This window comes from Symphalangus syndactylus, chromosome 10, assembly GCF_028878055.3.
Source record: "Symphalangus syndactylus isolate Jambi chromosome 10, NHGRI_mSymSyn1-v2.1_pri, whole genome shotgun sequence".
NCBI classification, from domain to species: Eukaryota; Metazoa; Chordata; class Mammalia; order Primates; family Hylobatidae; genus Symphalangus; species Symphalangus syndactylus.
This window is the reverse complement of record NC_072432.2, coordinates 61,614,833-61,629,521: the sequence shown is the minus strand read 5'-3', so window position 1 is coordinate 61,629,521 and position 14,689 is coordinate 61,614,833. Positions and strand designations below refer to the sequence as shown.

At 43.3% G+C, this 14,689-nt stretch overlaps 1 protein-coding gene across 1 annotated transcript in view; it reads left to right on the top strand.

Moving 5' to 3' along the window:
* The window catches only part of SHROOM3 (shroom family member 3), a 358,912-nt gene that overhangs the window by 117,020 nt on the left and 227,203 nt on the right, over positions 1-14,689 (top strand). The window contains exon 2 of the mRNA XM_055297255.2: positions 10,035-10,189. Within this exon, the coding sequence (XP_055153230.1) occupies positions 10,035-10,189 (155 nt within the window). The remainder of the gene's footprint in view (positions 1-10,034; positions 10,190-14,689) is intronic.

The following is a 14,689-nucleotide window of genomic DNA, read 5'->3' as shown; positions in this document are numbered from 1 at the left end:
ACAACATTATCTGTATTTTATAGATGAGAGACCCATCCAGGGTCCTGCAGATAAAAGGGCCAGAGTTGGGATTAGAGCAAAGGATTCCTGACTCCTAACCCAGTTTACTTTCTTCTACTACAATATACCCCATTTATGACCCCAAAAAGGAATGTTCAACAGTATAAACATAATGATTTAGGATGAAATAAGAGGTAGGTGGGAAGAACAGGAGGAATCACCTCTGTACCCTGTGGCACTCATTGCAACCCATGGAAATGTTTCTCTGTTTTAAAGTCCAGCATTTTGTTCTGGTTCCAAAACAATGCTGAGGAATTTCCTAGAACCTGAGAACCAGAGAAGGATCCTGGGAGGAACTTTTTGTTTATTTGACTTTATTTCATTGCCCTCACTTTACGTTCTATTCAAAACCAAGAATGCCCACTGGGTTGTGAGTAATGACAATTTCCAAAGAATAGAAAATAATGCCCAAACAGCTTTGTTTGAGAGATTCTTGATGTCTTTCGTTATCCACTTGCCTTTTTATCTCTTTATATTTTGCTCATTGCTTCCATACAATTATCGCACTAATAGAGAGCATATTTTTCCTCAAACCGCCAACTTCACAAAACAGCAAATGATTTGTAGGTTATGTTGCATTAACTGTGAGTAACTGAAGTGCCCCTCAATCCCATACCCCTGCCTTTATCTTCATCCAGGAATGAAAGTAGCCGAGAAAGGCAAAGAAATCATTCAAGAATTTAAACATAAAACGCTGCTGAAATTCAGCTGTGGTAGACTTCTACCGGATGAGTTTAATGTTAATAAAAACTCCAAGTGGAATTGTATGTAAATGAATCATTCCATGTTCAGTTTTATGTAGCAAGGTCAGCTCCCTGCTCCACTGGCAGTGCGTGCCAGCTCTTTTTCTCATGTGTAAGCTGTGAATGCTGTTGAGCCTGTAAACCACTGTAATAGGTTCAGAGATTTTAGGATCTCTGAAAGAGAAGGATCAGAACACAACAGTGTTGAGTGTCAGGTTTCTTGGGCACTTGAAGGATTAGGCAGGACAAGTGAAGTGTTACTTTAGGGACAAATATCTGGGAGATTCTCAGAGGCAGCAGGCTGGAGAATGTGGGCTATGAGGTTAGAGTCTTGAATTCTAATCCCAGCTCTGTTGTTTTACTGACTGTGCAACATGGAGCAAGTCATTTCCTTCTTCTGAGCCTTGGTATTCTCATTTCTATAAAAATACAATTATAATAACCTTATTGTGTTGTTGTGACAATTAGTTTGATGCGATAGTTACTGGAACACAAGAAACCCTCAACAACTGGTTGCAATCATGATGATAATTAATTTATCCATGCAATAAATAGTGTGCACTGCTATGTGCTCCACGCTGTTCTGGGCATTGGGGATATAGCAGTAAACAAGACAGACACAAATCCCTGCCCTCATGGGGCTGACATTCCAGTAGAGGACAGACAATAAGCAAGATATGTAAGTAAAAAATAGAGTTCATGGCCAGGCGCAGTGGCTCATGCCTGTAATCCCTGCACTTTGGGAGGCTGAGGTGGGTGGATCACTTGAGGTCAGAAGTTTGAGACGAGCCTGGCCAACATGGTGAAACCTTGTCTCTACTAAAGATACAAAAATTAACTGGGTGTGGCAGCATGCGCCTGTAGTCCCAGCTACTTGAGACACTGAGGCAGTAGGATCACTTGAACCCGGGAGGCAGAGGTTGCAGTGAGCCGAGATTGCATCACTGCACTCTAGCCTGGGTGACAGTGCAAGGCCCTGTCTCAAAACACACACACACACATACACACACACACACACACGTCATGAATTAAGTGTTAATGAGAAAATAACAATGCGGAGGAAGATAAATAGTATTAGGGGAGGCTGAAATTTTAAAGGGGTAGCTAGAAAAGGCCCCCTCTGGAAGCCGAATTTGTGTAAGACCTGGAGGAGGTAAGGGAAAAAATCAAATGGTTCCCTGGGGGAAAAGCATTCCAGGCTGAGGGAACAGCAAGTCCAAGGCCCATGAAGGAGGACAGTGCCTGCCATGCTCCCTGTGCCGCTGGAAGGCCAGGGGCTAGTATTGAGTGATCCAGCAGAGAGCACTAAGAAGTGGAGCAGCAGGGAGGTCAAGTCCAGCAGGGCAGGGCCTTTGGTACAGAGGGAGGACTGCGGTTTCTCTTCTAAGTGTGATGAGGAGGGTCACAGGGAGGGCACAAACCCTGGAGAAGCACAACACAGGACCAATCCCCATAATGGCAGCTCCACCCTTTCTCATTTAGACCAGGCTAGAGGGGTTAAGTGTGAGGAAAAGAGATGGGCCTGGCTTTGTGTGCCTCCAAGCACCACATCGAGCTGTGACATAGGCATCCACCACTCTTCCTTTGTGCCTACACCTGTATTTTTGAATATACTCTCGTCACAGTGTATATAACCGTGCTGTTCTTCAAAGTCAGTTTCCCCAGTATTTGTTCAATAAATGTTTACTGATCACTCATTATGTGCAGGCACTGTGTTAGGTGTTAAATAGTACAGCAACATGAAAGGCTGTAAACAATTCAAAAATCAACCCCTCACATGTCAGAAAAGGAACACTGGGTCATCAAAGCAAAATCAACTTCTCCTATAGGTGTGGGTACATTTAGGATTTGAGAAGGGAAAAAGCGTGCTTAGCTTCTGAGCTCCAATGTACGGATACACACCCTCTCCTTAGCTTGTTAGCTTAGGGATTTCCCACCCAGTTGCACACGGTGTGTTATCTGAAGTCATTTAACCTGTTCACAGTCACATTCTTGGAATAAGTAAGTTCCACGCAGGTGAACTTGGACAAACAATGCTGGTAACCTTTTTAGCTGCTGAAGTAATTGGTCCAAAAGTTTAAAATAATAAGCTTCATTTTCCACTGAATCTTGTTGACAGGGAGTATCAGCAGGACTTGGAGTTAGAAGAGTATAAATTTCCAATGAATAGTTCAAAAAAATTATTGTTAAACTTTTTGTAAACAAGGTTTTTTTAGTCATAATAATGGTTTTAAGATAAATTGTGTGGATAATGGATACAAACTTAAGATGTATGCATTTAGTTAGCCTCAGTACAATGAAATCAAATGTGTTGTTACCAGTGCATCAACAAATGCACCTCAATATCTTAATTTATCATTCATGATAATCCTTGTTCTAGCCAATGGCTTCAACTTTCTTTCTTTTTTTTTTGTTTTTGAGACGGTGTCTCACTCTGTTGCCCGGGCTGGAGTGCAGTGGTGCGATCTTGGCTCACTGCAACCTGTGCCTCCTGGGTTCAAATGATTCTCCTACCTCGGCCTCCTGAGTAGCTGGGATTACAGGTGTGCACCACCATGCCCACATAATTTTTGTAATTTTAGTAGAGACGGGGTCTCACCATGTTGGTCAGGCCGGTCTCAAACTCCTGACCTTGTGATCTGCCTGCCTTGGCCTCCCAAAGTGCTGGAATTACAGGTGTGAGCCACTGCACCCGGCAATGGCTTCAACTTTCTTGGCAACCAAGTTTATTGTAGGAGTGGCCAACAAATATCACATCCACTGACGCTGATGCTACCAAATAGAAAGGTCAGGAAAGGGCCAGCAGCAACAAAGGGGAGGAGGGGAACGTGAGGGTCCTAAGGAATCCACAGGCTGATGCAGCATCCCTTAATCCAGTTAACTCAAATAAGTTAGACTAAGATGCTACGCTTGGCCCCCAGCTGGCTCAATTCAAGTCCTTCCTTGGACCTACTGGGACTCCACCTTTAGGAGTGGATCCTCTGGAGGAATCCCAGCACCAAGCAAACTTCCCAGGGCTCCTTCGACTTGCTGGAAATTGGCTGACCTCCGAGGGAGTGTTGTTTAAATGGATCAATTTAAGCACAGAAAGAATCCAGCCTAAATTTTTGTGTGTGTTTTAATTTTTTTTATCAGTATAGGCTCTCTGACATGTCCCAGTTAATATGTATGTTTTTTAAGTACAATGATGGGAAATATATTAAAAATATACTAGAATGTAAACTCTAGGAAAGGAGATACTTTCCCAGCCCTAGAACTATGCCTGCCAATGATAGATGCTTAGAAAAATACTTGTAAGATGAATGAAAGAATGAATGTGTTCACCAAGTTTCTGACCTCAAAGAGTTTAGGACCTAGAAGAGCAGATAGGGCATGGTCAGAAATACCTATGACAAAGGTAGTGACTGAGGCTTGTCTAAAGACAGAAACCATTAAGAGGACAGGGTGAAATAGATTCTGCCTGGGTTGATAAGGAGACATTTCATAATGGAGGAGTATTTGGAGGAAAAAAGGAGGAAAAGGAAACTGGAAATGTGGGATGGGCCTTCTACAAAAGATCACTGTTGAAGAAAGGTTCTAAAAATCTTCTTTGGTAATAATTAAAACCCCAAGAAAACACGAATCCCTGAGAGACAGTATGGAGAGAAGTGAGAATCAAAACATGAAGTAGGGGCCCATCAAATGTTTGACAAATAAGTGCCATTTCAAAAACATCATCCCATGGCCAGGTGCAGTGGCTCTCATCTATAATCCCAGAACTTTGGGAGGCTGAAGCGGGAGGCTAGCTTGAACTCAAGAGTTCAAGACCAGCCTAGGTAACATAGTGAGACCTGTCTCCACAAAAAATAAAAAAATTTCCCCAGGCGTGGTGGCACATGCCTGTGGTCCCAGCTACTCAGGAGGCTGAGGTGGGAGGATTGCTTGGGTCCAGGAGTTTGAGACTATAGTGAGTTGAGATCACACCACTGCACTCCAGCTTGGGCAGCAGAGAGAGAACCCTCACTTGGGGGCTAGGATGAATTTTTTTTCGAGACAGGGTCTCCCTCTGTTGCCCAGGCTGGAATGCAGTGGTGCAATCTTGGCTCACTGCAACCTCAACCTCCTGGGCCCAAGGGATCCTCCCACTTCAGCCTCCTGCATAGCTGAGACCACAGGCATGTGCCACCACATCTGGCTAATTCTAAAAGTTCAGTGCAAAATGAAGAGATTGTGAGGAACTCTGTAAATACAAAAGGTTATAGAAATAGTTTATAAGAACAGTGAACAACAATGAAACTCTTTATGACAGTCTTCCTCATGTTTGCTTTCACATCAAATCAGTCATGAGGACATGATATAAACTATACAAATGAGCTTTCCTGACTTCCTTTTTTATTTTATTTTATTTTATTTTATTTTATTTTATTTTATTTTATTATTTTTGAGATGGAGTCTCGCTCTGTCGCCCAGGCTGGAGTGCAGTGGTGCAATCTCGGCTCACTGCAAGCTCCGCCTCCCAGGTTCACGCCATTCTCCTGCCTCAGCCTCTCCGAGTAGCTGGGACTACAGGCACCCGCCACCACGCCCGGCTAATTTTTTGTATTTTTAGTAGAGACAGGGTTTCACTGTGGTCTCGGTCTCCTGACCTCGTGATCCGCCCGCATCAGCCTCCCAAAGTGCTGGGATTACAAGCGTGAGCCACCGCACCCGGCCTGACTTCCTTTTTTAATATAAGAAATTGATTGCTTCCTAGGTCTCATTTCGTTGAAATTGTTGGCAAATCATACTGAGGGGATGCAATTCCACAAACTGCAACGTGAGCAATACCGTATCTACAGTGTTCATTACTGTACTCCCAGCTTTTAGCACCATATCTGAACACAGTAGAGGCTGTTCATAAATATTTATTGAATGAATGAACCAATATTTTCTGAGTGGGTCCTGTGTGCAAAGCTCTGGAGAGGCATTCTGGGGGAGGTAAGGATGGAGTCATGATTTCTCATGAAGTCTCTTCATGACTTCACAGTCCAAGGTGGGACTGTGAGTGGGGAACAGACATAGACATATAGCTTTGCTGAAATTCAGGGTGTGTAACCACAGCAGCGTGTTCAAGCAGTATAAAAATAATAAACTATTAGATGTCACTTTACATTTATGTATTATTTTGTCCATTTGATTATCTGAAAATGGGAAAAAGAAGAATTACTTTTTTTTTTTTTTTTTTTTTGAGATAGAGTCTCGCTCTGTCACCCAGGCTGGAGTGCAGTGGCGTGATCTCTGCTCACTGCAAGCTCTGCCTCCTGGGTTCACGCCATTCTCCTGCCGCAGCCTCTAGAGTAGCTGGGACTACAGGCGCCCACCACCATGCCTGGCTAGTTTTTTGTATCTTTTAGTATAGATGGGGTTTCACCTTGTTAGCCAGGATGGTCTCAATCTCCTGACCTTGTGATCCGCCCGCCTTGGCCCCCACAAAGTGCTGGGATTATAGGTGTGAGCCACCGTGCCTGGCCTAAATTTTTGATTGTTATTTATAAAATAAAAGCTATTATAGATATATATATTAAAATAATATATATAGGCCAGGTACAGTGGCTCATGCCTATAATCTCAGCACTTTGGGAGGCCAAAGTGGAAGGATCGCTTGAGCCCAGGAGTTCAAGACCAGTCCAGACAACACAGCAAAAGCCCATCTCTACAAAAAATAAAAAAATTAGCCAGGCCTGTTGGCACTCGCCTGTAGTCCTAGCTACTCGAAAGGCTGAGATGGGAGAATTGCTTGAACCCAGGAGGCTGAGGTTGCAGTGAGCCAAGATTGCGCCACTGCACTCCAGCCTGTGCACCAGAGCGAGAGTCTGTCTCCCAAAATATCTATATATGTATATAGATATATCAATTATATAATATATGTATATAGATATACCAAGCAATTATATATGTATATAGATATATCTATATACATATACATTCCTCATTAGGTTTGCTATATACATATATATGTATATAGATATCTATACATATATATCTATATATGTATGTAGATATATCTGTATATAATTTATACATGTAATATATGTATATATATAATTGTTTGGTCTATTTTATGTATCTTGAGACCTATTGAAGGTTTTTTTTTTTTTTTTTTTTTTTTTTTTTTTTTTGAGACGGAGTCTTGCTCTGTCACCCAGGCTGGAGTGCAGTGGCACAATCTCGGCTCACTGCAAACTCCGCCTCCCGGGTTCATGCCATTCGCCTGCCTCAGCCTCTCCGAGTAGCTGGGACTACAGGCGCCCGCCACCACGCCCGGCTAATTTTTTGTATTTTTAGTAGAGACGGGGTTTCACCGTGGTCTCGATCTCCTGACCTCGTGATCCGCCCGCCTCGGCCTCCCAAAGTGCTGGGATTACAAGCGTGAGCCACCGCGCCCGGCCTATTGAAGGTTTTTGAACATGTGGACAATTCTGGAGAGTAATTACTAAAAAAAGAGAACATATGGGCGAGGTTTTGTTTTTGTTTTCCCCTTTACTTCCCTTTCATTGTTATTGGCGTCTGTAAGTATCCATTGGCATGTGACCCAGATCGAGCCTTATTTTCCTGTTTCCAAAGCATATGATTAATTTCTAACATACTACATTACTTACTTATTATGTTTATTGTTTGCTTCCCCTCCTCTGCCCATTAACCTAAGCATCAGAAGATCAAAAGGTTTTTGTCTATTTTGTCCACTTTTATAGCCCAAGCACTTGGAAAAATTTCTGGTGTACAGCAGGTGTTGAATAACTTCGTTGACTGAATAATAGTGCAGGATATTTTTGTTTTATTTTGTTTTTTGAGACGGAGTCTCGCTCTGTCGCCTAGGCTGGACTAGAGTGGAGTGCAGTGATGCAATCTTGGCCTACTGCAACCTCCACCTCCTGGTTTCTTTTCTTTTCTTTTTTTTTTTTTTTTTTGAGACGGGGTCTTGCTCTGTCACCCAGGCTGAAGTGCAGTGGCGTGATCTCTGCTCACAGCAACCTCCACCTCCCAGGTTCAAACGATTTTCCTGCCTCAGCCTCCTGAGTAGCTGGGATTACAGGCAAGCACCACCACACTCAGCTAATTTTTGTGTTTTTAGTAGAGACAGGGTTTCACCATGTTGGCCAGGCTGGTCTCGAACTCCTGACCTCAGGTGATCCACCCACCTCGGCCTCCCAAAGTGCTAGGATTACAGGCATGAGCCACTGCACCAGGCCCACCTCCTGGTTTCAAGCGATTCTCCTACCTCAGCCTCCCAAGTAGCTGGGATTACAGGTGTGTGCCACCACACCCAGCTAATTTTTGTATTTTTAGTAGAGACGGGATTTCACCACACTGTGCAGGGTGGTCTTGGACTCCTGAGCTCAGGCAATCCACCTGCCTCAGCCTCCCAAAGAGCTAGGATTACAGGCGTGAGCCACTGCGCCCTGCCAGTGTATTTATTTTTTAAGAGCAATATTAGGTTCATAAAAAAAATGAATGGAAGGTACAGATATTTCCTATATATCTGCTGCCACACATACACACAGCCTCCCCCACTATCAAAATCCTGCACCAGAGTGGTACATTTATTACAACTGATGAACCTACACAGACATCTCATATCACCCATAGTTTATAGTAGGTTCACTCTTGGTGCTGTACATTCTATGGATTTTGACAAATGTACAAGGCATGTGTCCACCACTACAACATCATATAGAATGGTTTCACTGCCCTAAAATACTCTGTGCCACCATATTCATCCTACCCTTCCCTTTAACCTCAGCCACTGCTGATCTTTTTACTGCCTCCCTAGTTTTGCCTTTTCTAGAATGTCATACACTTGAAATCGTGCAGTATGTAGCCTTTTCAGATTGGCTTCTTTCACTTAGAAATATGCATTTAAGTTTCCTTCATGTTGTTCATGGTTTTATAGCTCAGTCTTTTCAGTGCTGAATAATATTCCATTGTCTGAATGTACTACTTTATGTATCCAATGAATTATAATTTTAGAACAAAAAGTAAGGTAAGAAGAACTCAACTTCTTTTTTTTTGTTTTTTGTTTGTTTTTTTTTTTTTTTTTGAGATGGAGTCTCGCTCTGTCACCCAGGCTGGAGTGCAGTGGCACGATCTTGGCTCACTGCAAGCTCTGCCTCTTGGGTTCATGCCATTTTCCTGCCTCAGCCTTCCGAGTAGCTGGGACTACAGGTGCCTGCCACCACGCCCGGCTAATTTTTTTGTATTTTTAGTAGAGATGGGGTTTCACCGTGTTAGCCAGGATGGTCTCGATCTCCTGACCTTGTGATCTGCCCACCTCAGCTTCCCAAAGTGCTGGGATTACAGGCATGAGCCACCGCACCTGGCCAGAGGAACTCAACTTCTAATGCAGGGTTCCCCAACCCCCAGGCCACGGACCATTACTGTGGTCTGTTAGGAACCAGGCCGCACAGTAGGAGTGGATGAGTAAGTGAAGCTTTATTTGTATTTACAGCTGCTCCCCATCACTCACATAACCACCTGAGCTCTGCCTCCTGTAAGATCAGTGGCAGCATTAGATTATCCCAGGAGCCCGAACCCTATTGGGAACTATACATCGAGGGATCTAGGTAGCACACTCCTTATGAGAATCTAATGCCTGAAGATCTGTCACTGTCTCCCATCATCCCCAGTGGGACCATCTAGTTGTGGGAAACAAGCTCAGGGCTCCTGCTGATTCTACGTTATGCTGAGTTGTATAATTATTTCATTATATATTATAATGAAAAAATAATAGAAATAAAGTGCACAATAAATGTAATGCACTTGAACCATGCCAAAACCATCCCCTCACACCCCATCCGTGGAAAAATTGTCTTCCACAAAACTGGTCCCTGGTGCCAAAAAGTTTGGGGACTGCTCTTCTAAAGGGATAAAACAGTTGCCCTGAGTGGACTTTCTGAAGATGTAAGGTAAGGGCTGGGGAGATGTCCTGAGCACTGTGGGATAATGGCCTTTGGATGGAAACTGAGTTCTGTCATTCATTCAGCTGATGTTTATGAGCGCCCTCCCTGGGCAGGCAGGGTGCTGGTGCTTGAGGGTGTGGACACTCAGAGCCAGTTCCTGCCTTCTCACAGTTTTCCATCTGGCTGCAAGCGCTGGGGTGTGGCCCTAGCTGGTCTATTGGGCTCTGCAGGAGTCCAAGCTGGGCTTGGGAGAGCCCGACAGACCCCAGGCCAGGGGGAAGCTCATCGTGGCTGTCACATCTCTCCTTCCAAGCAGGTTGAAGAAGGGGGCAAAGCAGACACCCTGAGCTCCAAACTGCAGGCCGGGGATGAGGTCGTGCACATCAATGAGGTGACTCTGAGCAGCTCCAGAAAAGAGGCAGTTTCCCTGGTGAAAGGATCCTACAAGACCCTCAGGCTGGTAGTGCGCAGGTAGGTGGCAGACCCCCTCCCTATCCCTCCTACCACCTCAACCCATCTCTCTCCCTACCCTACCCCACCTCTGGGAAAAGAGCTCAGGGTTGGTAGCTTGGCTTTAAACCTCCATGTATGGATCCTGCCTTTTTTTTTTCTTTTTTCTTTCCTATCTTGTGGGATGTGGGGAGGAAGTGGGATGAAGACATTTCAGACACTGCTGTCTTTTGAAACACTCATTTCCCAGTAGGTCCTGGTTTGTCAGGGATAGACCTCAGTAGACTTCCTAAATTTTGGGGCCTGATGAAAAGTGACACTCATCCCAGATGTGGTCAGAGCTCTAATAAGCTTTTTGTCTGGTGGGACTAGAGAAAGCAATTGGCTTGGAGCTTTCAGTGGCATTTTGGGAACCACACCTACACCACAGGGCTCTTCAAAACAGGCAGATTCCCTCATTTGTTGTTTTGTTTTCTGGTCTCAATAGTGGTGATTCCTCTGTTGGGAAAGTGTTGGGTTGTGTTGATTTTAATGCCTTAGCGTCAGAAGCTTTGTACTCCCAGGAACCCACTCCTGGTAGAGGAAATTATTTATGGAAAGGGGAAGGGAACTTAATTATTTTTTTGATCTCTGTTAGTAAGCACTGCTTGAGACCTTTTACATATCTTAGGTCATTTAATCTACACATGAACGCCCTGAGATAGCTAATCACTATCCCCATTTTACAGGCAAGAGGTTAAATAGGTTACTGGAGGTGGCCAAGCTCGATAAGTTGAAAAGCTAGAATAGAATCTAGATTGCCTGATTCTACTTCATGCCACTTGAGCATCATTATCTTGACCTGCTAAGCGCTAGGCCCAAATATTTTGCGTATTTGAATATTTCTTCCTTAGATTTCAGCTGCCTCACATAGCAGCTAATGTTACAGTATTTAAGAATGTTCTAGTTGGCTGAGACTTCAGGAGTCATCAATGAAGCCCCACCATTTTCAGGTTGTAGAAAGTAAGCTGGTCTTCCATCGTGCCACAGATGGTCTCTTAAAGACCTGCATTAATTCATTTCTCAAATGTTTCCTAAGTGAGCCCATGCTCAGGGGAACAGCAGCTCCTCCCAGCCACAAAAAAACAAAGCCATGACTGTGGTCCCACTGTGTCTCCAGGCTCTAGTGACTCTCCCTAGTGTGCTGGGCTGTGTCTGGTCTGTCTTCAGGGCCATCAACCAGCAGTTGCTTCTCTGGGGGTCAGTGATGCAGAGTGGCTCAAAGCATAGGCACCGGATTCAGACAGACCCAGGTTCAAATTCCAGGGCTGTCACCTGTTAGCTGTGTGAGCTTGGCCAAATTACTTAACCTCACTGAAAATTCAATATCGTCATCTTTAAGTGAGGATTTAAATACATGTATTTATGCCAAAATATGGCAACAATCTAAGTATCCATGGAGAGACAAATGTATAAAGAAAATGTGGTGTATATACGTATATGTTTATGTATATACACACACGCGCACACACACACAAGGAATATTATCCAGCCATAAAAAAAGAAGGAAATCTTGCCATTTGCAACAATGTAGATGAACCTGGAGGACATTTTGTTAAGTAAAATAAGCCAGGCACAGAACCGTAAAAACTGTATCATCTCACTTATACATGGTGTATAAAAAAGTCAAACTCATAGAAACAGAGAGTAGAATGGTTTTGCCAGGGACTGGGGCACAGGGGAAATGGGGAGATGTTGGTCAAGAGGTACAAACTTTTAGTTATAAGATGAATAAGTTCTGGGGACCTAAGGTAAAACATGGTGACTATGGTTAGTAATATTGTATTGTTTACTTAAAATTTGCTATGAGAATAGATCTTAAGTGTCCTTACTATACACACACACAGGTAACTGTGTGTTGATTAATTTGATTTTTGATTGTGGTAATCATGACACAGTGTGTACATGTATCAAATTGTCACATTGTACACTTTGAATATATGCAATTTTTGGCAATTATACTTGGGCAATCCAACATACTTTACAAAGTGATTGGGAAGATTAGATGAAACACTGAGGTAACAAGAGATGTGTTGCTATTATTTCTATTATTATTGGCCAACTCTAGGCATAGGCTCATTCCTTGCGGATCCAGATTTGAGTAAAGTAAGCAGTCATCTCAAACATGGGGCTGATGTTTCAAACAGATGGATAGACAGGCTCAGAACCATGGGGCCATTCCTTGTGTCCAGAGACTGCTGAAGGTTTTGAACTCACCTTGGCATTGGAACCCAGGAGCCCAGTTTGGGAACACTGGGCATTGATCTGTTGGGTACTAATGGCAGAATCCACACTCCCGATGTGTTTCAACATGACTGTGGTGATAGATTGGCCTCTGGAAAGGGCTGCTCTGTTTCCTGCTATGAAGAATAATCATGGTGGCTTCTGGTAGGCCTTCTAATAGATGGTGATATAAGATTTGAGTTACTTCTTCTAGTAGAACCTTTGGAAACAGACAGACATGGGGTCGAAATCTGGTCTGGTTATTTGCAAATTGTGTGACTTTGGGCTCTCCAAGCCCCAGTTTCCTCATTTGTGAATTGGAAATAATCATTCTTACCTTGAAAGGGCATTAGTGAAATAAGTGTAAGTACACAGTAGATATGCAATATTTGATTATTATTATTCTGGATTAGGCTAGAGAGAGACACGTGCTCATATGGAGAAGTATTGCCATAATACCATATATGCTGGCGCCCTGGTTATCTGGAGGTCCTCCTTTCATTCTCTTCGTGAGTTTACAACCATTTAAGGGCTAGTACCCAGCCTTACAGGTCCACAACAGGTCATGACTGTCTCAGAGCTTGTGGAATTTAGGAGTGTTAATTCACAGTATCCAAACTCACAAGAAACTGAAGGATATAAACCAGAATGCTACTACATTGACTCATTTTGAAAAAGACAACTGTAAGTGAAAAGTATGCCATATGAAAAACCAGTATACAGTACTTTATCTCTACAAGAAAACTCAATGGGAAGTCTAATTATGGTCAGGAGTTTGCATAGTGATTTCCAACTCCAAGTGAAGAGAATGGTTCTGTAGACACCAGTATTTGCTAGGATCCACTCTGATGGCCAGATGGTCCATCTTCCTAATAGGGGCTTGGCTGCCAGGCGGCCGGAGATTCACATCCAGGAGCAAGGGCCCTTTCCCCTCTGGGCCCCAGGGAATCATGCTGCCAACGTTCTCCTCTCCATTTTCATTCTCATCAACACCAAATCCCCTTCCTGATTGACACATTCTTTCTTTAGGTATGCTAATGCAATCAATAAGGTTACTGAGCAGTTCTTGCACTTTCTGCTTCTGGTGTGGGAAACATTTTGTCCCTAAGATGCCTTCTGAATATGTCTTATCTCATCTATTATGTGTTGATTTTTATAGTTGAACTTTCAAAGGAAAAGGAGGCTGCCTTTACATCTGACACATGCTTATAGATGGGGATTATCAACACGCCTCCGGAGACATGGATGGACATTCCTCCCCTACCTTGCAGAGATCCGGGTAGAAGCCTCTTTGCTCTGGATTAATCTGGCTTTGTATTTCGTAGTGCTGTCACTTTCCTGAGAAGTCTTACCTTTATACCTTGGCATATGTCATCGTCCTGAGATTCTGTTTCCTTTGATTTATTCATGCCAGAGTGACTAAGGACATTTCATTTATTAGCTTTCTTTTTTTCTATGTGATCTCTATACTTTAAAAAAGATTTGGGTGACTTCCTGGAAACTTAATAGGAAGGAGGGTCTGTTTCATGGATAAATCATTTGTGTAGTCAAAATGTATATTTTGGCAGCCTTGTACCTGCCTCTTCTTCTCTTAAAGTTATTTTAGCTGGGCGAGGGCAGCACCTCATGTCAGGCTTTCACATCCATCATAAAAATGCCAAGAACACAGAGCAGGGTAGTAGTGTCTATATAAGTTTTGGGATTGTCTTACCCAATGACCAAAAACAATCAAAAGTAGAAACACCTTCTTAAAAGACTACAGTGACAAGAGAAATGCAAAGCCTCAAGTAAGTTGTGGGTCAAAGACTTTCAAAGATCTGCTGACCCATAAAGAAGGCAGAGTTTAGCCCTCTCTGGGAGGAGGGCGTGAAGGGGGCAGTGTGGATGCTGCAACAACAGAGCATATGTCTGCTGCTTGATACACGAAGAGTGAAGGTTAACAGCTAGTAGTGGATAAATGGAGAAGAAATGATAAAATAATAAGTGGGTCAGAGAAAAAACATTCCCAAAGGAAAATAAACAGCTCCCAGTTGCAGGAAAACCCTTGTGGAATGCAAGGACAGTGCAAAGGATGTTAATTAGGAAAGCAGACATGGACACAAATGAGAGTCATACTCCAAATCCTCCCTGAAATCAACAGAGACTTTATCTGGCAGATAGGTGTAAAATAGTTGTCCAGGGATCCGGTAACCTTTAAAATGGAAACTGACAAAGGAAAGGGTCTTCAGGTTTAATTTATCATCCCTGAGGGTAATGGAA